General features: G+C 40.7%; 1 protein-coding gene across 1 annotated transcript in view; it reads right to left on the bottom strand.

Annotated features, from left to right (window-relative positions):
* The window catches only part of LOC136882034 (transcriptional coactivator YAP1-A), a 419,704-nt gene that overhangs the window by 38,232 nt on the left and 353,532 nt on the right, over positions 1 to 27,940 (bottom strand). The window contains exons 3-4 of the mRNA XM_067154537.2: positions 27,656 to 27,778; positions 1,455 to 1,532 (exon numbers count right to left, since the gene is read on the bottom strand). Coding sequence (XP_067010638.1) covers positions 1,455 to 1,532; positions 27,656 to 27,778 — 201 coding nt within the window. The remainder of the gene's footprint in view (positions 1 to 1,454; positions 1,533 to 27,655; positions 27,779 to 27,940) is intronic.

Below are 27,940 nucleotides of genomic sequence, written 5' to 3'. Positions count from 1 at the left end.
ATTTATTATTATTATTATTATTATTATTATTATTATTATTATTATTATTATTATTATTATTATTATTATTGAATGTTCTAGATTTTGAAAGTATATTTTCAATATTACAATAATTTAAACAGCGGCAAGATTTTGAAGATTTTGAAAATGTGACAAAAAATTGATTGATTGATTGATTGACTGATTGATTGATTGATTGATTGATTGATTGATTGATTGATTGATTGATTGATTGATTGATTGATTGATTGATTGAAAAAACTTTTAAGTCATATTTACTGTCATATTTTAATACATTTTTAGGTCATAAATGCATATTTCTAACATTTTTAGGTCATAAACATCTTGATGAGTATACAGAGTGTAAGAAAAGTACTGTCCAATAACAGCAAGCTGTGATAAGGAGAATTAGGACAAACTGAACACCAGGATCCAACTTTCATACTTGTCATTTTCATCCAGACTCAAATGGGCAATTAACAAATTGTCGTTTTAGACGGAGTCTGCAGCCCAAAACATCTTGAAAGGAGCCCAACCACGATTTTGTTATGAAACCCACATTTTCAGTGTCAGTAGATGTCAATATTTGTCAAAAACTAGGGGTTCTATTTTTGCAAGAATACAACACCCCCCCCGCTTCACTCACACTGTCATTAGACCAAGCAGACTTCCCACCTGCATTACATTCCTTTCCCCCAGCTGGTTAGTTCCTGCCCTCCTTTTAATTGTCCTTATCCCCTACATCTCAGATAGTGATCCTTGGACAGCACTGTATAGTATGTAACAACAGAACTGTTAACACATGATCTGTATAGATTCACTGGAAATAACCAACCCTACATAACCTTTTTTACATATTCTGTGACCTGATAATATTTCTTACTTCATGCATACTTACTTCAAACTTCTTATTTCATGCATGTTTCTAGTTTTTAATTTTTTTTCAAGAAACCCAAAGTAAACAATGCATATATTTTCATAATTTACTTTTGTTCATAGAATGTCCTTTTGTAGGTTTCCTTAACAGGAAGAGAATTATTTTGTCACATCAGGAACATTACTACATGGGAAATGGAGTCCTCCTCCATCCTAACTAATAACTAATAACACTCTGCATTTACAAAAAGTGATCCACTCGGAAGAATATGTACAGAAAGAGAAGTATTTCTCAAGGAAAACATTATCAAGCACATTAGACAGAATGATTTGGTGTCTCAAATAAAGACCTTTACACATTCCATTTATTAAAAAGAGATAATGTGTGGTTTATTATATGATGGGTTAATTAGAGATTGATTATTACAATTAATATAATCAAGCTATTTACAGCAATTGTGTTATTTCATAACCACTGCTTTGTGGTCATTTCCCCACCACCCCCACAATCCATTCACTTCCCAAAGGAGAGGACGATGGTGGGTTGGTTGGAAGGTTAAGTAATCAAGGTTACGTACTGTGATTTGCGGAGAGTCTGATCAAACGCATGCGCTGGACAAGGGATGGAATGGCAGTGCTGGACCACAAAGCAGTGGCTGAAAGCAAGAGACAACACATGTAGCAAGCCGACAAGCTCTCTACGCACATCACACAGGATCAGGGAACACAACAACAACAACAACAACAACAAAAAACAAAACATTGGCCACCACACTCACCTGTTATCGACCTTGTATCAAACTTTTCATGGAAACTTAATGAATTAGAATTCAAGAAGAATCCAACTTCTCATGCAATTTACTAACCATAACAACATATTTTCTCAATGTGTTCAATGAGAAACAAATGTCAAATACTATTTTGGTCAACATGGCCAAAATAGAATTTGAAACATTCCGAGTTAAAGTTAGTAAACTTAAAACCCTTTCATCCTGTGTGATGTAGTAGTATTTATTCAGACACCAATATATTTTTTTTTTTTGTATTATCTGCTTGAATTCACATTCGTATTAAAATTAAAACTCTCCATGCAATGTTGAACTCCATTTATTCTTACTGAGATGAATTTATTATAGGTTCAACTAATAAAAAAGGAGCTCATCTTGTTTTAACACGATATTGTTTAATTCTGCATAAACAATAAAACACAAATTGGCAACAGGATACTAAAATTAATACACTGATTTATTTATATTATTTATTTCAATTCCTACAATGGTTATAGAACATGCATTATGTTAGGTCAACAAATATTCTAGATGGCAACAATGATGACGTCCCAAGTGCAAGGTGAAATATTTCCTAGAATTAATCCATAAATAATATTTTCATAGTGTTGACAAGACAAGTAGTAATATTTATATCATTCATTAATTTGCTTTCAATATTTAGTTTTAGAGGCACAAGTTCAATGTAAGTGCTTAAGCAAAGACTATGCATAGGAGCCCCAAGAAAAAGAGAGATCTTAAATTCATTTGAAGTCTACTGAGTAAAAGCATTTACTTGAAAGGTCTGAATATGAATGGAAATTTCAACATTCTAACTACATAAATGAACATTCACAGGTCTGAGACAAAAACAGCAGGTTGTAAAAATTTCACGTCTTCATACATTTCAGAGAAATGTAAAAACTATACGTTAAGTACCATGATTACCAGTAGAGATATAAAAGGAACCATGAAGGGTTGTTTCAAGTGTATCAAAATGGCTTACTGGCAAAGATTATATTCATTATAAGTTTTAAAAATATAACAAATTCAGTAATCCTCATTTTTTTTAAATGTGATATTTATAATTCTTACACTGGCCTAACCTTATGGTCATCCTCTTTCGAGGATTATTTAAATCATTGTGCACTAACTACAATTTCTTGCATGGTATATAAGATGACTACAAAAACTAGGTGTAACCAACTTAAGATGAAATGGATCATACCTTCAAACCGTTTGTATCACGATCACAGCCATGAGACTTCTAGTTTTATGTGAAATCCGAACCACAGAATGTGACTTTTCATTCAAAAATGCTCCATTCCCCTGTCTACAGACATGCGCGAATTATTAGGTAACTTGTTAATATTATTCATTGATAATGCATTCGAATATCATCCCCTTGCCCTCCTGCTGGTCATGATGGTTAAGACGGTTCGAGTCCCATTGGTCGAAAACATTTTTGCCATCAGAATGTCGGCTGGCAAGATAGGACAGGTTGTGCTATACAATATCTAATAACTAGATTGTGTGCCAAAAGCATGGATATAATTCCAAACCTCTCCGCTGTTGATGGTGATTCGTCCATCGGATGGGGACGTAAAGCTTTGAGCAGGAATAGGCTACACCGGGTTTCATCCTCTCCCTACCTAATTACCTTTATCCAGACGTGCTGGTCGCCCATGGAAGTCCTCTGCACAAGCGAGCCGAAAATGGCTTCGGACACTCTCGGCACTGTGCGTGACGTCAGTCTGACTAGTGCCTGCAGTATGCGGAGAAAACAATATTTGTAAACAGCAGATGACTGACTGTAATATGATGATCCTAACGAACGCCTAGCGGCAAAAGACAGGGCATTATAATCGGTAGTGGCAACAGTTTGACTATTTAAGCCAACAGTGTACATACCCCTTCCCTCTTCACTAGGGCCTCTCAGGTGCACGGTGCAAAAGACTACTTCGCTTGGTTGACCAGAGTGCAGACCCCCCACTCCTCGATTTCGAGCAAAAGCGCTTACTCTCTCTTTCCTCACACCTGTCTTGCTTGCTCCCCCTGTCTCCCTCTTCCACACTTGCTCTGTAGCGCTCCAAATCCGAGTGGAGTTGCGCCGAGCTTAGCCGAGTAGCCCAGAGACGAAGCATTGGTTCGAGCCAAGCCGAGCGTGACCGATGGACAGTGCACGGAGCTCTTGCACCTCGATTTGCACGCGTGAGATTTTGGGCGTTTGAGAGGCCCTGCTCTACACAGACTTGGCATTAACAAAGGTGTCCAGCGCAAGAAAGGGGGTTAAATTCAAGTGTACTGCCGATCCCAAATAATTTGTGCAAAGGCCAGGATGAGAAAGAAGATATAGGCTACAGACTGTCAAGGAACTTAGCTTCCATCCCCTGAAAATATGAATGCCCCACATGCATGTAAGCTTTGGGAAAGCATTCTTTCTGATTATATAAGACATGTTTGCAAAATTAATAACTGGTGATAGAAGGCAGTTTGGGTTTAGGAAAGGTTATTCCACTGAAGCCCAACTCGTAGGATTCCAGCAAGATATAGCAGATATCTTGGATTCAGGAGGTCAATTGGACTGCATCGCGATTGACCTGTCTAAGGTATTTGATAGGGTAGATCATGGGAGACTACTGGCAAAAAGGAGTCCAATTGGACTGGACGAGAGTGACTGAATGGGTGGCTGTGTTTCTAGAAAATAGAACTCAGAGAATTAGAGTAGGCCAAGCTTTATCTGACCCTGTAATAATTAAGAGGGGAATTCCTCAAGGCAGTATTATTGGACCTTTATGTTTTCTTATATATATCAATGATATGTGTAAAGAAGTTGAATCAGAGATAAGGCTTTTTGCAGATGATGTTATTCTGTACAGAGTAATAAATAAGTTACAAGATTGTGAGCAACTACAAAATGACCTTGATAATGTTGTGAGATGGACAGTAGGCAATGGTATGATGATAAACGAGGATAAAAGTCAGGTTGTGAGTTTCACGAATAGGAAAAGTCCTCTCAATTTTAATTACTGCGTTGATGGGGTGGAAGTTCCCTTTGGGGATCATTGTAAATACCTTGGTATTAATATAAGGAAAGATCTTCATTGGGGTAATCACATAAATGGGATTGTAAATAAAGGGTACAGATCTCTGCACATGGTTATGAGAGTATTTAGGGGTTGTAGTAGGTATGTAAAGGAGAGGGCATATTGGGAGAAAGGAGACGAGCTGCTCGATTAAGTGGTATGTACAATAATAAAGTTTTATTATGAATCCACCTGTTCAATACATTATAATGTAACAATGTAATGTATAATAATTATAATGTATTTAACAGGTGGATTCATAATAAAACTTTATTATTGTATATCAACAGATTTCAATACGGATTAAAACATGAGATTAGTCACTTAAGTGGTATGTTCCGAGCTGTCAGTGGAGAGATGGCGTGGGAGGACATCAGTAGACGAATAAGTTTGGGTGGTGTCTTTAAAAGTAGGAAAGATCACAATATGAAGATAAAGTTGGAATTCAAGTGGTCAAATTGGGGCAAATATTCATTTATAGGAAGGGCAGTTAGGGATTGGAATAACTTACCAAGGGAGATGTTCAATAAATTTCTTTTTCTTTGCCATCATTTAAGAAAAGGCGAGGAAAACAACAGATAGGGAATCTGCCACCTGGGCGACTGCCCTAAATGCAGATCAGTAGTGATTGATTGATTGATTGATTGATTGATTGATTGATTGATTGATTGATTGATTGATTGATTGATTGATTGATTGGAACTTCGCATAGCTAGTCGTTGCGCTGGAAATTCACGGCAGATTTTGGAGAGACGTGCATTGCACTGAAACCCGGATGCGGTGATGAATCCCTGGAGTATTGCATATGCATGTATCGATGCTAACGGAGGGCATCTTGACTATTTGATGTTGGAAAAAGTCCCGTGTGTTACGCTGGTAAGTTTTGTTCCAACGTGTTTCCCATGATTAATGCACGATGTAGAGTAGCAATAGCACCGCGTTGAAGATAGAGAGATACAATTTTGTTTTTTCTTATACAGTAATGCTATCAAGAGACATTTATGTTCGTACTTATCAAGTATGTATATATTACCCATAAAACATTAAAACGCTTGCAAGGAGCCCAATTATCCCAACCACCAACCCCCAACAAATCCTTTAACCATCTCCCATATCCTTTACCTTTCTGCAACCCTCACAACTCTCCTGGCCAGAGAGTAGGCGTAACGTACTAGGTGGCCCGCCCCTCCCCTTCAGGGAGATAGATAGATAGATAGATAGATAGATAGATAGATAGATAGATAGATAGATAGATAGATAGTAGTGGCGATTGGGAGGGGCAGTCCCCCCTCCCCTACTTTGTGCAGAAAACATTACATTGTTACTCTATTTTAGCCGGCTAAAACTAGGAATCTTTAAAAAATCAATTTGTACAAGCCCTGTTGTCTCAGCTAATTCTTTCCTTTATTTTCGTTGAAATGAAATGAAATGTTGTATGGCTTTTAGTGCCGGGATATCCCAGGGAGGGTTCGGCTCGCCAGGCGCAGGTCTTTCTATTTGACACCCGTAGGCGACCTGCGCGTCATGATGAGGGTGAAATTATGATGAAGACAACACATACACCCAGCCCCCTTGCCATTTGGAATTAACCAATTAAGGTTAAAATCCCCGACCCGGCCGGGAATCGAACCCGGGACCCTCTGAACCGAAGGCCAGTACGCTGACCGTTCATCCAACGAGTCGGACATTATTTTCGTTCATTATTAACATTATTAAATACGCACAAAATGGCGTTTGTCGCAGCTAACCGATTTGTTTAGCGCCACAGCAAGTAGTGGAGACTTTGCATGTGCTGTGAGGAAGGGTAGCAGAGTATACTTTTTTTTTTTTTTTTTTTTACCAAGATCATGGACATTGAGGTATGATTCACCCACTTGCCGCGTGAATTCGACAGTCAAGTAGTTGGTTTCTTAGTGTGTAATGGAATACTAAATGATTTTTAACTGTATAATCACAGCGTACTCCTATTTCATTGCAACGCGTGTGTTCCTTTGGTGAAAGTTTCATTGTATAGTACTGAATCACCCTCCCCCCCCCCCCCAAAAAAAAACTATTTATACCGCACTTAAGTTGATAAGCTGTCAACTTGACCTCTGTCGAAATTCGCCGAGGGAACATAAAACAATCTTAGCATTTTGTAGCTTCTTTTCTTTCTTTAGTTTTCCAGGCCCACATTCATATAACAGATAACAGGAATGTGTCTTGAAAGTTTGGTCTACCTTTGTGTTACGCTCTGTGTATTGCACAATAATTGCATGTTTTCAGATCATTGTCAAGTGTGTCCTCAAAGGTTATAAGATACTCAAACCTCAAAAGGTAAATTAATAGTTTCAAAGAATACATCCCATAAAGTTTAATAGTTTAGTGAATGAAACTGGCATATGAGGGAGGATGACCAGAGTCGAAGAACCGTGGTCACTAGGTAAACGGGATGAGCCGTACCAGGAACGGCTACGCCAGCACACAGCGAGATCCGTGGCGGCCGGAGATGGCGCTAGCATTGATTGCACCCCAAGCAAGCCAACCTCGCAGTGGCCACCACCGCAGCGCGTCAAACCACCTTTCCCAATCGCACCTCATGCCTTCTTTTTAAAATGACCGATACAATGACGTCATTTGTAACACAGAGATCAATGGGCGAAGAAACTGTTCTTGGTGTTAAACTTCCGGAGAATGACATCTGATCCACTGAAATGGACATAAGATTTCATATGTTGAGCAGGAAGTTATGAACATTCTTATTCCTATCACCTTCCTTCCGACACCTGGTTACGAAGCCTGTTAGTTACGATTTTTTTTTTTTTTTTTTGCTTTACGTCGCACCGACACGAATATGTCTTATGGCGGCGATGGGATAGGAAAGGCCTAGGAATGGGAAGGAAGCGGCCGTAGCCTTAATTAAGGTACAGCCCCAGCATTTGCCTGGTGTGAAGATGGGAAACCACGGAAAACCATCTTCAGGGATGCCGACAGTGGGGTTCGAACCCACTATCTCCCGATTACTGTATACTGGCCGCACTTAAGCGACTGCAGCTATCGAGCTCGGTTAGTTACGATTTTAGCACGTAATTCTTCCCTCTCATTTGCCAATAACAGTTAGTTGTCCTTTCAGGGAAATAAATATACAAAAATTTGTTCCGGATTTTCCGCAACTTGCGTTACACGTATTCTACTGAAACAAATACAACAGATACTATAAAGCCTGCACCAGCCCACCACCCTCGTTTTGAATTTGTAACCCAGATTTCTTTCCTCGTGCAGTGACTCGGGACATAATATTTACTCTGACGTAATGCCATTCTACGAGTATTTCTCACAGCTTCGTATACACTTACGACTGCAAGCGCCTCCGTCTATTAACTACTGGAGAGGGGAGTGCTCATTTCTATCATTAGATCCCTTTAAAACAGACATTTTCTTAGAGAGTCATGTCTTCTGATGAAGCGAAGCAAGGTTTTCCAGCAGTTTGTCTTATTGGAACAAATACTCTGAGGCTTCCTCCCTTTGGGAATTTGGTAACCTACATTTCTTTTCCGTCGGCATGCTTTCAGCAAATTATGGTTCCTTCTAAGATCGGAGAAATCCACACACTGAAGAAGTACTGGATCACGGAGAACTCTGCTCTTAATGTTCAAACTGCTGAGATGGTGGGAAATCGGCTCCTTCTCTCGTCCGAAACGCTTTTACGACATTTTATTACTTTACATGTCCGTCTCCATGGCTAAATGGTTAGCGTGCTGGCCTTTGGTCACAGATCCTAGTTCGATTCCCGGCTGCGTCGGGAATTTTAACCATCATTGGTTAATTTCTCTGGCACGGAGGCTTGCTGTAAGTGTCGTCTTCATCATCATTTCATCCTCATCACGATGCGCAACTCGCCTAAGGGAGTCAAATCAAAAGACCTGAACCTGGCGAGCCGAACATGTCCTCGGACACTCCCGGCACTAAAAGCCATACGCCATTTTATTTTATTTTATTTTATTTTATTTTATTTTATTTTATTTTATTTTATTACTTTACATGATGTTACGATTACCGCACTCTTGTTGCCTCCTTTATTACACTGAGCTTCTTAGAGATTCGGTTTAGTAGCCACTCCGATTCGTAAACAAATATCACTAACAGACAATTGTGGAAAGAAGGGTATTTTTGTTTGATTCTCAACAAAATAAATGTAGGGCATTTAATTCGGTGAACCAGCATAGTCCAGTCTGTATCTTGTAACATGGTCATAACACTGATTCACTCATTATAATATTCAGACATACTTCTGCCTGTTAACAGTAGAAGTTTGAAGCACTAATGGTAGCTTTGAATAAATAAATGAATATTTTTCATTAAGTTTTGCAGTTCTCCAATATTTATATCAAATTGCTGTTTTAAAATTCAGTCCAAAAGAGAGACCCTATTGTAAAAGGGCAAGGATCCATGTGATGCATATAGGTATGATTGGGAAAGGCTTCTCCCAGCTCATCCAAAGATGAAATTCGTATTTTATTACCAAAGACCACAGCACGGGAGGAGGTATACAAAATTTGACGCTGATTCGCCGCACAAGGGCCTACTCAGATTTTCTGTTAGGAAATTGAAAATCAAGTAACAGTAACACGTGACGGGATTAAAATCATTCAAGTTATTAAAGCTAAAAACAATCTAAAGATAGGAGAAAAATAATATATCAAATAATTTGACGCTATTGGATATGTTCCCTCCTTAGAACAGCCCCTAATATTCTTATTAAAATCTCTATTAACAATACTACCTGTAATACTCTTACATTTTTTAATTCTAAATTCAATGCACTTGTCTGCGTAAAATTTTAGACAATCAAGTATCAACAAATGCTCTATTATTTATTTTTTTTTGCTAGGGGCTTTACGTCGCGCCGACACAGATAGGTCTTATGGCGACGATGGGATAGGAAAGGCCTAGGAGTTGGAAGGAAGCGGCCGTGGCCTTAATTAAGGTACAGCCCCAGCATTTGCCTGGTGTGAAAATGGGAAACCACGGAAAACCATTTTCAGGGCTGCCGATAGTGGGATTCGAACCTACTATCTCCCGGATGCAAGCTCACAGCCGCGCCTCTACGCGCACGGCCAACTCGCCCGGTAATGCTCTATTAAACCGAATCAATAATATAATTGCAGGTCACCTTCTTTTAACTCTTCTAGGGAACACCGGACCTTCCCTCTCGTGTGATGTCACGTGATCATTGAATTATGGTTAGAGTAATTAAAGCTAATCCTAAAAATAAAAGGGAATTATCAAATTGGTGAAATCACTTAAGTATTCCTATGGTAGTTGCTATAGCTCCAATGGCACCAGTTAGAGGTCAAGGTCTTGGGTTAACTAGTAGTGCTGTTAATAACCCCGCATTATAGGATTTAGCATTCTAATAATAAATAACTAAACAATAAGAAACAAGACCTAACCCATCTCATCCTAATAAAATTCTAATTAAATTTGGTCTAATAATTAAAAATATTATTGATAAAACAGACATCAATACTAAGATAATAAATCGATTAATAGTCAAATCACCATGTACACTATATACAGTATCCATCACTATAAAAAATTACTAAAGCTGAAATAAATAATACAATAGTATGTCATTTTATCCACAAAGAATTAATGCATTAAAATGAATATATTCCCTCCTATTATACTTCCCAAGAACGAATGATTCCTGTTCGCTCACCGTCTGTAGATGGCATACATTTTATAAATAGTTAAAGCAACCGAAGGGTACACAGTAAAAGAGAACTACTGCTTACTCAAACGCAGAAAGATAGTCTGCTAGGGCCATATACAGTACTTCGTGACGAGAAATACGACGTTCAGCAACTTCGTTTAAAGATGGAGAAGACTATCTTGCCTTACCAATATTAAGGACAGAGCATTTAACAATTATACCCTGTAGCAGCTGTGGTGGTCACCAACGTCCGGCAGACTGGGCATGGCACATGAAAAAAAAGCAATTAACTAATATATTTAGTTAAAAATCTTTAGGAGATTGCATGAGAATGTTTGAAACTCTTTTTATCGAAATTCATCTGAATGCAACTTGTCCATGTAAGTGTAGTGTGTTTTACACATTCACAGGAGCTCGGTTTTTCTAGGCAAGGATGTTAAAAAACTCTCTGTGCAAGTTAAATCTCTACAAAGAAATGAAGGCTCTTAGGAGAAATGAGCGTATTTTTAGTCAGGAAAGTGAACAACGGACTGATCAGTTGGCAGGGCATAGAGTATCTTTGAATATGAATATCGGATCGAGTACCAACCTGACAACTTGCAGGAGGTCGTATAGTTTACGAGGTATAAACACTTGCCAAGGCTGCAGCAGGGCCGCCAACTGCCAGCTCTAATTGGTTTAATTTATTCCAATTCCAGCAGCCGCGGCAGGGTCAAGTTTCTATTCCTGTCGCTACAATTAGCGCACAGGGCTGGGAGGAGCCGTGTCGTCATCAGAGGGCCTTGGGGTCGCAGGTCATTCATTCAGGCTAGTGCAGCCGGCTTAGGAACACATAGGCTAGCTTCTCTTTGTTACGTCACGGGAAGCACAGCCATTGATAATAAGATTTCATTGACAGGCTATGGTGCACTCTAGCGATAAATCAAGTGTGGAGTGAAGCTAAATCGGTGTTTAGTCAGTCAAGGCAAAATATAATCACAATGTAAATGTCACACTGCTGCCGAGGATAAAGCAACGGGAAAAAAACACAAGTAAAACCAACGTTTCAATTCACGAAATCAATATAGTACTGCATTCATAAGCGTAGATTTTGTGAACCAGTGAAATTACAAGTAAAGCCACACTCACTGCAACAAGATCTCTCCAAGGACAACAATAGGATGACGACATTCATAAGATTTTGGAACGCTATTTTACAACCTTTAAATTAAAAGTACTCGGCTTCAGAGAGGTCATTAAACAACAGATACCCAAGAGGTCCAATTTTATCATATCAGTTTACGACAAATCTTGTTCCAACAGAGAAGACCATTTTAGGAAAATTTCTAAAGCCAAGACCCAACATCGACGCGAAAAGTTGTTTGAATTTCTTTTTAAAAAGAGGACAATTAAGTGGCGTAGAAAGAAATAGTTTTAGAAGAAACAAAGAGTTAAATTGTAACAATTTTAAGACCTAATCAAGTAAATAGGAAAGTTTTAAACTGAGAAGATAATAAGCTAATTTTCCTTTCCTCACTCCACTGCCCCCGTTTCTCATTAGTTTAATTTTAAGTACTGTATAATTATGATACAACTTTAAGATAATTTTTAACGAAGATTATACTTCCTTGTAAAAAAAAATCACCTAAGTAATGAAATAAGTAGCTGAGGATGTTCCTAAGGAACGAAACATGTACTGCTAGATAGCTTACGTTAAGCAAGTATATAATATCAAAACGGTAGAAAGTCTTATTTATTATAGAATCCTTCTGGTTTTAAACTAGTGAAAATAAATGAAGATAATGAAACCAAGATAAATTACCATAAAAAATATGGTTGCAATAGTTGGTTTAGGAAGGACATTACGTCAAGAACTGAAAAAAAAAAAAAAACCACTGAGAACCGTACAAGTAGTGAGTGAGATTAAAACCAATCTTAAGAGACAACTGGCGCGCAACCGTCTTAACATCAGTGAGGCCAAGGCTTCGCCACCATCTGCAAAGAACGGAAGTATGTCGCAAACAGGAACACTGGAGAGAGTCCAGCGGCGCCCATAGCAGTGTGCTTGGCTACAGGGCTTGCTCCCCCAAGCCAGACACCAGCCAGGGACAGACAAAAATTATTATTATTATTATTATTATTATTATTATTATTATTATTATTATTATTATTATTATTATTATTATTATTATGCGTGCATGGTCCCTTTCGGAACACACGAAGCTTTATTTATGATTTCGTTTACGGAGGATACAGGATGCTTTCATCTGTTCACTAAAGATGCTCTTCCTTTCTTCCGTCCAATTGGTACTTGCTCTTTTTTGGTACTTCATTCCCTGAAGTAACTTCCCACTTGTCAATTTTCTTTCTATACATATTTCGATTCAAAATTTCTTCAGGTTGGATTTGTGCGTTTTCATGTCCACTTTTGTTTGTTGCGTCCAAGGGAAATTCTTCAGTTTATCAACTCTTTCAAGAATTTAGTGGGTTAGTCTGGTTTCTTGAAGCTTCTTAACATGCCCATAACATTTTAGCCTTCCCTTCCTGAGGTCTGCAGCAATATTAGATAATTTTTCTGTTGATTTCCGAGATTGGAGGCGGTAAGCTTCTTCCGTGTGTCTTGGTCCCAAAATCTTCCTCATGATTTTTCACTCTTCTTTTAGGATATTTTCGAGCTCGCCCTTTTTAATGAAGCGTTAGAGTTTCCCCTGCATATAAAGCCTGAGGTTTGATTACAGCATTGTAATGCTCAATCTTAACGTGGAGATACTTTTTTGTAGATTATTATTATTATTATTATTATTATTATTATTATTATTATTATTATTATTATTATTATTATGGATTGAGATTAAGATGATTTTTATTTACACCGCACTACGACAGGTTTTCGGCGATGATGGAATAGAAAAGGCTAGGAGTGAGTAGAAAGCGGCTGTGGCTTTAGCTAAGAAACATCCCACCTTCAGGGATGCCAGTGGTGGAGTTTAAGCCCGTTACCTCCCGAATGCAGGTTTGCAGCTATGTGGCCCGTACTACGCTGATAACTCGCTTGGTAGTCCGAATCCTAAAAGACGGGGGCAACAGAAAGAAATAGAGACAGTACAGGAGGGTGGTGGTAGTGGTGATTATTGTTTTAAGAGAAAGTGCAAGTAGGTACCCGTCCTCAGAGAGAAAAAAATGGAAGGGATCGAACAGTTCAGAAAATGAAAATATCCGCCAAAAGAAAGACAAAGGCTACAAGGGGCGTGAAAATGAAAGACTCCCTAAGCCTCGAGCGATCTAATACCGTCGGGGTCAGAAAAGAACAAGAGTTGACCAAGGGAGGTCAGATAGGATAGATGAAAGTGAGGAGCCTGACACAAGTAATTGGAAGCAATATCAGGACTCAACTGAGGGCCCCGTAGTCGTCAATCCCAAGTTAAGAGCCCCTTTTAGTCGCCTCTTACGTCGGGCAAGGGATACCGTGTGTGTTATTCTACCGTCCCCACCCACAGGAGAAAGAGCGGAGGGCAGAATGATGGGCAAAACGCTAGGAAAGAGAAATCGATCGACCATTGTTCCCGTTAATCAGCAAACACTCTACTTTGTTACCTCCAGTTTCGATAGAGAAGTAATATGTTGAAAAGAAGAATGAATTTTTTAAGTGTTTAAAAATACACGAACAAGAGTTACAGAATTAAAACTATTTAGTTCAATTTGTAATTTCGAATAAGACGAAGATTGTCGAACTTGTGCTGACGAAGGGTTTCAAGACCCTGTCGATGAAGGGATCATATTTGTATGTTGCGCGAAAAATAAGTCACTTACGGGGAGGGGGCATGTTTTGAACCCCAAGGAACCCTGGTTTAGACAACCATGAAGTTACTAAATAATAATAATAATAATAATAATAATAATAATAATAATAATAATAATAATAATGATGATTGTTTTTACGTCCCACCAACTATTTTTATGGTTTTCGGGGACGCCGATGTGCCGGAATTTAGTCCCGAAGGAGTTCTTTCACGTGCCAGTATATCTACTGACACGAGGCTGACGTATTTGAGCCCCCTTCAAATACCACCGGACTAACCCAGGATCGAACCTGCCAAGTTGGAGTCGGAAGGCCAGCGTCTCAACCGTCTGAGCCACTCAGCCCGACAGTTCCTAAAGAAAATGTCAGTGTCGTGATTGAGTGCTTCCGAATTGGCTCCACAATGGATATGTCTACCACTGCTGTATACTCGGTCTGCAGCGACGCTACGTCCAACACTCTGCGACCACACTCTTTGCGCCCTGAACGCTTGACCAGTGAATCACTGTACAGCGGTCAATAAAAGTAGCAGTTCCGGTCTCATGTATTTAACATGAAGTTCAACCTCGCGTGCTGTCGAACAATTCGCCACGTGGGGAGAAACAAGCCTGTCTATACAACATGCCCCAAAATTCACCTCCAACACCTTCATGATGTTAAAAAATCAAAAATATAGCACTTTATGGTATTTTTCTTCTTTCGTTTTCATAAAATTTGTTAGTTGGATTTATTTACTTTGCTATGGTGTAATTTATGTTGTAATAATTTCTTCTTTCTTTCTTAATCTGCTTACCCTCCAGGGTCGGTTTTTCCCTCGGACTCAGCGAGGGATCCAACCTCTACCGCCAGTGTCCTGGAGCTTCAGACATTGGGTCGTGAGGTACCACTGGGGAGGATGACCAGTACCTCTCCCAGGCGGCTTCACCTGCTATGCTGAACAGGGGCCTTGCAGGGGGGGGGGATGGGAAGATTGGAAGGGATAGACAAGGAAGAGGGAAGGAAGCAGCCGTGGCCTTAAGTTAGGTACCATCCCGTCATTTGCCTGGAGAAGTGGGAAACCACGGAAAACCATTTCCAAGATGGCTGAGGTGGGAATCGAACCCACCTCTACTCAGTTAACCTCCCGAGACTGAGTACCACTTTTCAAATTTCGTGGCAAAGCCGGGAATCGAACCCGGGCCTCCGGAGGGTGGCAGCTAATCACACTAACCACTACACCATAGAGACGGATATAATAATGTCATTGTTTTAATACTCGTAAGCATTGAAATTGCAAAGTTTTTAATAATAATAATAATAATAATAATAATAATAATTAGAAGAAGGAGGAGGACGACGTAGGAGGGATGGATGCCAGATATATAATTACATAATTCCCAGGTGGTGCAGCTGGTTTCAGACACACTCCCAATGGTCGTGAGTTGCATGTACTTTTTAAACCATATACCAGCCCTTCTGTCAATCAGGAATTTCCGGCAGTACCGCGAATCAAGGATCTATGTACTGTGTGTAGCCTATATAACTACGACAAGAGACAGTGTGGTTCTGAAAGTTATCCCCTTTGTCTTACTAAGATTCAAATGAGGCCAGAAACGCGCATTAACAGAATGCGTGAAAAACAAATCATAACAAGATATATATTATACAATATGCTTTACGTCGCACCGACACAGATAGGTCTTGCGGCGATGACAGGACAGGAAATGGCTAGGAGTGGGAAGGAAGCGGACGTGACCTTAATTAAGGTACAGCCCCAGCATTTGCCTGGTGTGAAAATGGGCAACCACGGAAAACCATCTTCTGGTTTGCCAACAGTGCGGTTCGAACCCACTATCTCTCCAATACAAGCTCACAGTGCGCAACCCTAACCGCGCGGCGAACTCGCTCGGTAACAAGTTACTGCGTATGTATTTTAAAATCTATATCTTGAGAAATGGCATTCGGAGCTCAACTTGTGTGTCTGGATGTTATGAAAGGTGCTACCTATACGATCAGTTGTGCTGCAATAGTACTTTACGGACCTGTGAGAAAAGCAACGGAAAACTCCTCATCCTGCCCAAAACGCCTCGTTATAATGCAGCCATCCATATAACATTTGGCGGTGATATTTGATGATCTAACCAGCCTTCGGATTGAAGAAATTCATCCTAAGGATATTAATAGGTGTATGCATTAGTCTTTTCGGTTTTCAGTAAGAGATGGCGCCAGCGAACAGTACGCAGCCTATGAATATGACACATACGTCAGTTTGTCCGTCTGACATCAACCTACCAACACACACAAGTTGAGTTCGCCAAACACTAGCGTCTGTGTTGTATCGTTCAGTCATCATGTCGACGTTTGTGCCTGAAAAACAACATCTGCGACACGCATTGCTTTTCTCATCTATATATTAAAAAAAATTGATGAAAACTAAAGTCAGTCAGTCCGGCCATTCTATCCGGTCGATTTCCTTCATTTTTGTTTCAACTAAAAGGTATTTATGCACAGATTTGTCATCAGGTACTATAAATCACTGAACTTCCGCCTCCCTCAAATTATTTGATTTTATCAATTTTTTGTGTCTTTGAAGCAATCATATCTTTGGTTCTAATTGACGTACGCAGTGTGTTTTGGTCTAAAAACGCTCAGTGGATCAAGCGCTTTCTTTTGAGGTAACAACTACTTAAATTGGTAGATTCTGAGAAAAGTTATGAGTACATTTGTCTCCATGACGAAGATCTTTGAAGGACTTTTTAATAGTTCGGCGCGTAGTGTTGTTCCAAGGAACGTTTAATTCAATTTCTTTGTGTGATGTATTTTCAAGTGTTTTGTTGACATAATATTACAGTCTATTACCACAGCACATCATGTGCTTTATTTCATTAAGTCGGAACTTTGCAAATAGATCCGTGAGGAGGGTAATGAACACCACCATACATTGTACATTGCGGGCGGAGCCAGCGGGAAACTGCTAGTTTAATGAAAAGAAAAAGGCTATGAAAAGTCATCGTTTGCGTAGAAACATATGGTAAATACGCTCCATCGATTAGAACATGTGAGACATGGGTTCGACAATTTAAACGTAGTGATTTCAATGTGAAACACAGTGCGCGCTGTGGTAGGCCACAAAACTGCGAAGACGAGCAATTGCAGGCGTTACTGGATGATGACCCAACTCAAACAAAGCTATCGCTAACAAATGATTAATTTAAATCACGCACTGATCGAAAGACGGGAGACATGGCAAAGTGATTTTGTTTCACGACAATGCGCCGTCTCGCACGACAAAACCAGTGAAAGACACCTTGAAACCGCTCGGATGTGACATCCTTCCGCACCCGCCGTACTGCCCCGACCTGGCGCCATCTGACTATCACCTCTTCGCATCAATGAGACACGCGCTCGCAGAGCAGCACTTCAGCAATTTCGATGAAGTTGGAAAATGGCTCGACGAATGGTTTGCCGCGAGAGACAAACAGTTTTTCTAGCATCGTATTCGTAATTTACCTGAAAGATGGGTGAAGTGTGTAGAAGCCGATGGCCAATATTTTGAATAAATAAAAAAAATGAATTTCCCTTGAAAATTACGAGTTTTCTTTACCACAAAAGCGGCAAAAACTTATGCATACGCCTGGTAAAGATGCAGTAAAGGGACTGGAACTCACTGTAGGTATGCAGTAATACTTTTCATTACGGTACTAATACTGACAGAGGACGATGTCGCTGTAGGAAGGAGGCTTTTAGGAAGACGCAGGCTACAATGGTTTGGACATATTATGAGGACGGACAGAATGAGAACAGCAAGGAATTACTTTGACAGAGAAGTGAAAGGGGAGAGGTCAGTGGGGAGGCCAAGGAATCGACGGATAGACACAGTGAAATCGGAGGTCGGTAAGAGGAATGCCAAGTAGGAGGACATAGAGGAACATAACTTTGGAACAGGAACAGAACAGGAACTTTGACAGGAAGAAGTGGCGAGCACTTATACACAACACCCGGGAAACTGGAGCTTGAAAATATGATCACGATGAAGATGATGGCAGTAACCTCATCAAGCACATTCATACTTCGAAACAATACACGAAAATTTAAGTAGCAAGTCCTTCAGATAAATAAAACAGTGCAAAACACGCAGACAAATGTAATTATATGTAACTTGTAATGTTCATAAAACAAAACCATTTTGATGTTATTCTTTAATATTTCAATTTCACATTATTTGTATAGTCGCTCAAAAAAATAGTGCACGGTATAGTATGCTCCTCGCAATTAACATCTTATTACAGGCTAGAATGATAAACCTAAGTGGGATTCAACATACTGTAAAAACATCACATTCTCCGACTCGACAGAAGCTTGTCACCACCAACACCATAAAAACGCACGGAGTAAAAGTATAGTGGTCTTTTATAATGCAGTTTCTTTAAAAGAGACAAAAGCGTTTCAAGTGACAAACACAGAACTTTCACCGAAGTTAATAGAAAGGTGAGTTCATGGCTATAACATGTGAAACCAGTAAAACTGGACGGATATTTACAGGTCATTCGCCGCCGATCTGCATAGGTAATTAAGATGTACTGTGAAGCCCACAGAGTAAGGGAGGCAGATAATTATATGGTGCTCGGCCCCCGCCCTTAAATGCTAACGGACCTGCAAGTTCATTTACAGGGTGTTTATCACGCACTCATTCTTCGGTTACGGTACTCGCCTGTTCTATTTCTTGACCTGCACCTGTCTCTCAGAGCGAAATGTAGCTACCACCAAATTCTCAGTCTCCTTTACGGCTATGAAATGAAATGGCGTATGGCTTTCAGTGCCGGGAAATCCCAGAGCGGGTTCGGCTCGCCAGATGCAGGTCTTTTGATTAGACTCCCATAGGCGACCTGCGCGTCGTGATGAGAATGAAATGATGATGAAGACAACACATACACACATACACCCAGCCCCCGTGCCAGGGAAATTAACCAGTAATGTTTAAAATTCCCGACCCTGCCGGGAATCGAACCCGGGACCCCTGTGACCAAAGGCCAGCATGCTAACCATTTAGCCATGGAACCAGGCCTTTACGGCTATGATCATACAGAAGCTCCTGCAGTGCATCCGCTGCAATAGCAAATTATGGACCGGCGAGGAAGGCAATGGTAAACTATCTCACTCCTCATCATGCCTTGTACGCCTCATTACAGCAGCTCCGTCAGTCTGTTCGTGATGCTTTCTTTTTTTTTTTTTTTTTTTTTTTTTTTTGAGGATCCAACCAGCCTCTGGACTGAATATCTAATTCTTTTTTCTTCTTCTATCGCTTTTCCCACGTCTTGTGGGGGTCGCGGGTGCAAACTGTGTCGCACATGTGGGATTTGACCCTGTTTTATGGCCAAATGCCCTTCCTGACGCCAACCCTATATGGAGGGATGTAATCACTATTGCGTGTTTCTGTGGCGTGTTGTCAGAATATGAAGAGGAGAGTATTGGAACAAACACAAATACCCAGTTTCCGAGCAAGAAGTCCCCCGGCCGGGAATCGAACCCGGGAGCCTCCGAACGGTTCAGCCAAAGAATCGGATGGGCTGAAGATCTAACTTTTATTTTTATTTTTTAGAAGTTGCTTTACATCGCACCAACACAAATAGGTCTTATGGCGACGATGGGATAGGAAAGGCCTAGGAGTGGGCCGTGACCTTAATTAAGATACATGGTGTGAAAATGGGAAACTACGGAAAACCATCTACAGGGCTGTGGGGTTCGAAACTACTCACAGCTGCGCACGGCTAAGTCACTCGGGGAAGATCTCAATAGACTGTGAGACTTTCAGATTTTCGTTTTTGCACATGAAGCATTTTTACAATCGGTATACTCTAGAAATGTTCGTATTCACTCAGGAAGAATCATGTCCGATTTCGACGAGTTACACAGTATGATAAAATAAACAAATGTATCCACAATTCTTCTTCTTCCGTTTCTTTTTCGTTCTGGCATTAAAAAAAAAAAATTATTGGGATCTGCTCTTGATGTGGATTTGGCTCAGTTTTACAGATGGATGCGCTTCCTGACGCCTATCCTATGTGGAGAGGTGTAATCACTATCACGTGATTATATGGTTTAAATCCCAGACCCGACTGAGAATAGAAGCCGGGGGTCTCTGAACCGAAAGCCAGTGCGCTGACAACTCAGCCAAGGAGCCAAACACGACTTAAGTACGGCAAAAGAGCATAAATATAAAAGAAATCAAAACACACAGGTATTCAAAATTAAACTCCTTGGGCCACAGTCTGCAAATATGTCGGCTGTATCAGAATAACACAGTTAAAAAATGTGTAAATGTATTCTGAAGACATTTGAAGCATGTCATTACAGCAAAGAAGCAATAGATGTTTGAATGTGCTATTCTAACGAACTTACATTTAAAAAAAAAATCAAGTGCATGCAGGTGCGATAATGCGGAAGTGATAATACTGTGGCGATAGGCAGCTGTTGATTGGTCGATACGGGATTAGTCACTGGAGCCATGAGCTAAATAGCCATAGAAAAATGTTGTCGAGTTAATACGCAAAGGTTTGTCTCACCCTTGCCATAGCAGTGGCGGCCACCTTGGTGGGAAGTCAGCGACACACACAAATATTTAGGGAACACTTCTAGGTTTTTAGAGCGAATTTCACTACAAATTATCCTAAACGCTGCTAATCACTTCCCTAACATAACAGAACGACTTACGTGGATTGGTCAGATATTAAATGTATTTATTTATTTATTTATTTATTTATTTATTTATTTATTTATTTATTTATTTATTTATTTATTTATTTATTTATTTTTACAATTTGCTGTACGTGACAGAACACAGATGGGTTTTACGGCGACGATGGGATAGGAAAGGGCTAGGAGTGGGAAGGAAGCGGTCGTGACCTTAATAAAGATACAGCCCCAGCATTTGCCTGGTGTGAAAATGAAAAACCACAGAAAACCATCTTCAGTGCTGCCGAAAGTGGGGTTCGAACCCGCTGTCTGCCGAATGCAAGCTCACCACTGCGCGACTCTAAATGTAAGTAAATTTCGAGGAGTGGCTAAACAGTGATCGATGTCTGTTAATACTAGGATTACGACTTTGATACTACATCTTCCTGTTCAGTTGAAAATGCGTATGGTTAAAGTAATTACGATAAAATATAAACAACCTCCGAAAACGTAAAAGAACCTTCGTTTATCAATATAATAAATATAATTACTAATAAATGGAGGTCGACGTGTAGCGATGTAATTAATGAGGCACTCGAAAGACATAAAACTTGGTACCGGAGTACCTCATACCTTACTAGTGCCTAGGAAAATTGAACATTCTCAAAATGATCTTGGGGGCCAAGCTGGTAGGTAACGAAATTGGGGCTCAGAAACAAAACGGCGTAACAAGTGGGGAAACTCATTTTCCAAAGCGATGATCAATCATTTCTGTGGGATTAAGAGTTTCCTGAAAGTTACTTTAAAATGTTAAAGATTTTGACCACTAAACCCGATAAAGTTTGAGAAAAATGTATGAGATATTAGGAGGTAGGGATATGTAAATTAACTGATCAATAAAAGAAAAGTAGTAATCCAATCGGGGCATACCATGAATACAGCACGCAGTAAATTATCATTAATCTGTATTAACTGGTGAGGGGGGGTCCTTCGGATCAATAGATGTCAGGATTAATTAAAATAAACTTAATCCACGCGCGTGGACAGCTTATTGGCCGGCAGCGAAATATTTAAGTTCATACATTCTCGAAACACAAGGATAGGGGTAGCCGCTGTCCGAAGGGATGATGCTTAGAATCCTACAGAATATGTTCCTCCCATTTCAAAGATTTGAAAGAAAGCGACGACATCAAAGCTACGAGCTTAAGAATAAAACACAGGTAATATAATTGTTAAATTTATCTACAGAAAAAATAATGTATTTACATATCTTACTGAATGTATCTTGAACCTTGTGCATACTTTGCAGACGTCGTACAGTACAATAGCAACAAAACAGTCTTCATCATGCTCACAGATCAGAAAGTTGTCTATAATAATGACAAAAACAATATTACCTACTTTGATATCAGTGCAATTTAATTAGGATCTAGTAATTTCTTTCACAGCATCAAACATGCAACATAGCGTTTCACCAGATAAATATCTCAACTTTCCAAAGCGCTATCGTTCGTCTCCTTCGCACTATATTCGCCAGCAACACCAGAGAGCCAATTTACTGCACGTGTTAAACAAAGGTCTCGGAATTCTTGGCATGTTAAATACATCAACAGTATTGACTGGCCACTTCACTAGCCCCGAGAACAGTGACTCACACTGCCCTGTAAACACAGAACACAAGCGAAAATATCTCCCCCATCAGACGTAACAGATCACGCTAGCCTTCTAGATCCTCTAGTGTGAAGCCAAAGCCGAACAGGAGAAAATCTACTAGAATTGACCGTGATAAAGAGCCTTCTCTAGTGTAGAGCCAAAGGCGAATAAGGGAAAATCTACTAGAATTGACCGTGATAAAGAGCCTTCTCTAGTGAAGAGCCAAAGGCGAATAAGGGAAAATCTACTAGAATTGACCGTGATAAAGAGCCTTCTCTAGTGTGGAGCCAAGGGTGAACAGGGGAAAATCTACTAGAACGACCGTGATAAAGAGCCTTCTCTAGTGTAGAGCCAAAGGCGAATAAGGGAAAATCTACTAGAATTGACCGTGATAAAGAGCCTTCTCTAGTGTAGAGCCAAAGGCGAATAAGGGAAAATCTACTAGAATTGACCGTGATAAAGAGCCTTCTCTAGTGAAGAGCCAAAGGCGAATAAGGGAAAATCTACTAGAATTGACCGTGATAAAGAGCCTTCTCTAGTGTGGAGCCAAAGGTGAACAGGGGAAAATCTACTAGAACTGACCGTGATAAAGAGCCTTCTCTAGTGTAGAGCCAAAGGCGAATAAGGGAAAATCTACTAGAATTGACCGTGATAAAGAGCCTTCTCTAGTGAAGAGCCAAAGGCGAATAAGGGAAAATCTACTAGAATTGACCGTGATAAAGAGCCTTCTCTAGTGTGGAGCCAAAGGCGAACAGGGAGAAATCTACTAGAACGACCGTGATAAAGAGCCTTCTCTAGTGTGGAGCCAAGGGTGAACAGAAGGAAATCTAGTGTATCTTAAAGTAATAGACAGCCTTCTAAATTGTCTAGCGCTGAGTCAAGTGCAAACAGTGAAAATCTAGTGGAAACGAATATGCTAACGATTCTTATACCAGCACGCTACGCTCGTCAAGGAATGGCCCTAAAAATCGCGTGTTCAGAGAGAAGGACGAGTTTAAACGTATGCTTATTCACCTGGGGCAAAGACTCTCAACATGGCGCTTAACCATCTCTGGCAAGTGCGTGCACAAACAAATGCATATTTCACTATTTTGTCCACGTGGGAGAGAAGTGGTTTTATTACTATTATTAGTTTCTATCCACTTTTACGGTTTTCTGTGACGCCAAGGCGCTGGAAATATTGTCCCACAGACTATTTTACCGAATGATCAGCGTAGCTGCCTTCAGTTCAGAGGACCTGGGTTTGATCCCCAGGGAGAGGGGGGAAATGTCAATTCCTCTGTTTCAGGTGGTGGTGGTGGTGATTATTGTTTTAAGAGGAAGTACAACTGGGCAACCATCCTCTATATAACACTAATCAGAGGGAAAAATGGAAGGTATCCGACACTTCGAAAAATGAAGATATCGGCCAAAGTAAGACAAGGGCCACGAAGGGCGTGAAAATGAAAGACTCCCTAGCCCTCGCAAACCTAATAGCGTCGGGGTCGGAAAAGAACAAGAGTTGACCAAGGGAGGTCGGATAGGATAGATGAAAGTGAGGAGCCTGTCACAAGTAAGTGGAAGCAATGCCAGGACTCAGCTGAGGGCCCCGTGGTCGCCAACCCACGCTCCAAAGTTCAGAGCCCCTGGGGCCTCTGTTTCAGGGACAGAGTATTTGTGTTCATTTTGATAAAATACCTCTCTATTTACATACAACACACCAAACCACCAAACAAAATAGTGAATACATCTCTCTACACAGGGTAAATCAACATGTAATACTTACCTAAGTAACTGGGAAAAGGGATGAGAACCTAAATGGTCAACGCCGTGACCTTCGGTTCTTAGAGTCCCAGGTTCGCTTCCTGGTCAGACCGAATAATTCCTCCAACTTAGGTCAGAAAGTCTGGGCCACTCAGTCCAGCTTCACCAGTTGGAAGATACGTGGTTTAAGTTTGTCTGTGCGTCACATTAAATACTGTAAGACAGGAAGGAGAAAAGACAACTACCGCCTGCCTTGATACTCACCGTAGAGCGAAGAACCGCAACCTCGTTAGGCATATTTATATAAGTTAATTGATTATAACATCTCTTTTGCCGCAACAACCACATAGAATCTTTCACTTTCAACCAACAGGACAAAACAAGAAGCAAGAACCTACCAAATGCTCCGTCTCAAAATATGGTCAGCCCCTCACAACATAAAACACGGCAAAGGATAATTAATTAATTAATTAATTAATTAAGAAATAAATAAATGGCGTATGGCTTTTAGTGCCGGGATGTGTCCGGGGACTTCGGCTCCCCAGGTGCAGGTCTTTTGACTTGACTCCCGTAGGCGACCTGCGCGTCGTAATGAGGATGAAATGATGAAGAAGACGACACATACACCCAGTCCCCGTGCCAGAGGAATTAACGAATTATGGTTAAAATTCCCGACCCTGCAGGGAATCGAACCCGGGACCCCTGTGACCAAAGGCCAGCACGCTAACCATTTAGCCATGGACCCGGACAATATGAACGCTACAAAGGGGCATAAAAGTAAACTATCATAGCAGCCCGCGACCTATCACTACGAAACAATGCTTTAACCTCATGCCCTTTAGGGCTTGAATGATTTGAAGGTTTCTTATTAGATGTTACTTATGACTTCTGCACCCAACTTCACTCTCATAAGTTAGGTGGTTCATGAGTTATCGTGACAAGTGAGTGATATTTAATTAGTATCGACTCGCCTCGAATTTGCAAGGGAGCAATTTTGAATTGATGGTAAAAATAATAAACATTATCGTATGACCTCAGCTACGTATGCAGACATTTCAATTTGACGCCATCTGGCTGTCTGCTCGTCAACTCCGACGTTCTGTTTTTTTTTCTTTTCCTTTTTACGTCGCACCGACACAGATAGGTCTTATGGCGACGATGGGACGGGAAAGGGCTAGGAGTGGGAAGGAAGCGGCCGTGGCCTTAATTAAGGTACAGCCCCAGCATTTGCCTGGTGTGAAAATGGGAAACCACGGAAAACCATTTTCAGTGCTGCCGACAGTGGGGTTCGAACCTACTACCTCCCGAATACTGGATACTGGCCGCACTTAAGAGACTTCAGCTATCGAGCTCGGTACGTTCTGTTTTACTCTAGGCCTACGTGTTATTAGATTTCCTTGTAAACGCCGGGATTTTTGTTTTCCCTCCTCATGCATGTACTGTGCGTAGCTGAGTGGAGCATTTTTCCGATGTTCTTCCAGTCATCTGCTTGTTAGCTCGCTCCTTTATCTCCGTTCCTGCCCTAACGACGGAAACCTCAAAAACCATTCATATAAATTACTCACCGGTACTATAAAGGGTATTGTTATCTTAATAGAATATAATTTTGGTAAGGATTACGTGCTATTACATGTAATAAATTTCATTATCGCTTCCGTATTGACTTGAATGTAAAGATAATTCTTTAAATGAATTACAAATAAATTTTTCCACCTATTCAATACAATGTTATTACCGTTTCAAATGGTTTATCTTTCACACTGTAATGTTTTAGACAAACCATTTGAAATGGTAATAACTTTGTACTGAATAGGTGGAACATTTTATTTGTAATTCATTTTATGAAGTATCTTTAAAGGATTACGTGGTTAATCTCAAAATACGCTTCTAATTTTAATTCTAATTTTTTACTCAAAACTATAACACCAAAAGAGATAAGGCAGGTCTATACATTGTCGCGGAACTATCAATGTTCGTTTTATTTTGCATGCCGTTTCATGCTCAACAATTCCTCCGCACATATTCGTTGACTGTTTAGGCAGCGTAAGCCGAGAAAGCGCTTGGATGGTCTTTTATTGTTTTGACTTCCTTCTCTACAATCGCCACTATTCGGGTCCCTTTTGTTGAGGGTTAAAGCTTCACGCACGTAAACCTTCCTCGATATACGCTCTATACAACAGTGAGAACCGCATTAAAATTATTTCGGTGATTTTCGACGTTTTAAACCAAATAAACACAGATGAAAACCTATCATCATCATCTGTTTACCCTCCAGGGTCGGCTTTTCCCACGGACACAGCGAGGGATCCCACCTCTACCGCCTCAAGGGCAGTGTCCTGGAGCTTCAGACTCTTGGTCGGGGATACAACTGGGGAGAATGACCAGTACCTCGCCCAGGCGGCCTCACCTGCTATGCTGAACAGGGGCCTTGTGGAAGGATGGGGAGATTGGAAGGGATAGACAAGGAAGAGGGAAGGAAGCGGCCGTGGCCTTATGTTAGGTACCATCCCGGCATTCGCCTGGAGGAGAAGTGCGAAACCACGGAAAACCACTTCCAGGATGGCTGAGGTGGGAATCGAACCCACCTCTACTCAGTTGACCTCCCGAGGCTGAGTGGACCCCGTTCCAGCCCTCATACCACTTTTCAAATTTCGTGGCAGAGCCGGGAATCGAACCCGGACCTCCGGGGGTGGCAGCTAATCACGCTAACCACTACACCACAGAGGCGGACAGATGAAAACCTATATGGTACTTTATTTTGTTTTTTTAATTTAATTTCGTGTGGCTATTTCTAGCCGAGTGCAGCCCTTGTAAGGCAGACCCTCCGATGAGGGTGGGCGGCATCTGCCATTTGTAGGTAACTGCGTGTTATTGTGGTGGAGGATAGTGTTATGTGTGGTGTGTGAGTTGCAGGGATGTTGGGGACATCACAAACACCCAGCCCCCGGGCCATTGGAATTAACCAATTAAGGTTAAAATCCCCGACCCGGCCGGGAATCGAACCCGGGACCCTCTGAACCGAAGGCCAGTACGCTGACCATTCAGCCAACGAGTCGGACACTTTATTTTGTAATACAGATTGATTGAATGTGTCTTATATTATCTGTAGAAGATTACCAGTTTAGCAGTACATGTATAGACAATAGGAATGCTAAACCTTGTCTTAAGTGTTATTTATCAAACGTGGTTATATTTCTCTCTTCTGTTGGTAAAGTAAAAAAATAAATGAATCATTGGTCTTCAAGGATGTTCAACATATTGGTCCACCTACAACATTATTTCCTACTTCACATCCACTGTGTTGTGCCCTAACTTGCCGCTGTTCACCCATCAAAGTTGCGTCACAATGATTCAGCCAGAACGGTATCACCCAACTCCACCACTACTATCAAACAGAGTTACTTACGTATCCGGGGGTCGAACCACGATGTGGTCCTCGTCTGGTGATTAATGAAGTAGATCTCGCCTTCGGGTGTGGTAGCTTGTTCCCAGCCGTCAGGTAAGGGGCCCAGATCCGCAGGTTTGGTCCCTGAAACAATGAACACACTGTCATACAGAGGTCCAGCGGTAGTTTTCAGCTACAGGTTCAACCAGAGGTTCTACCGGGAGGGGTTTCAAAACCTTGCTACGATGTGCAAAATGTCGTGTTCTTTTTTAATTTCCCTACAAGCAGGTCTTTATTGAAGAACGA

The sequence above is a fragment of the Anabrus simplex genome, chromosome 10 (assembly GCF_040414725.1).
Source record: "Anabrus simplex isolate iqAnaSimp1 chromosome 10, ASM4041472v1, whole genome shotgun sequence".
NCBI lineage: Eukaryota > Metazoa > Arthropoda > Insecta > Orthoptera > Tettigoniidae > Anabrus > Anabrus simplex.
Note: the sequence above shows the minus strand (reverse complement) of the source record. Positions and strands in the feature narration are given on the sequence as shown.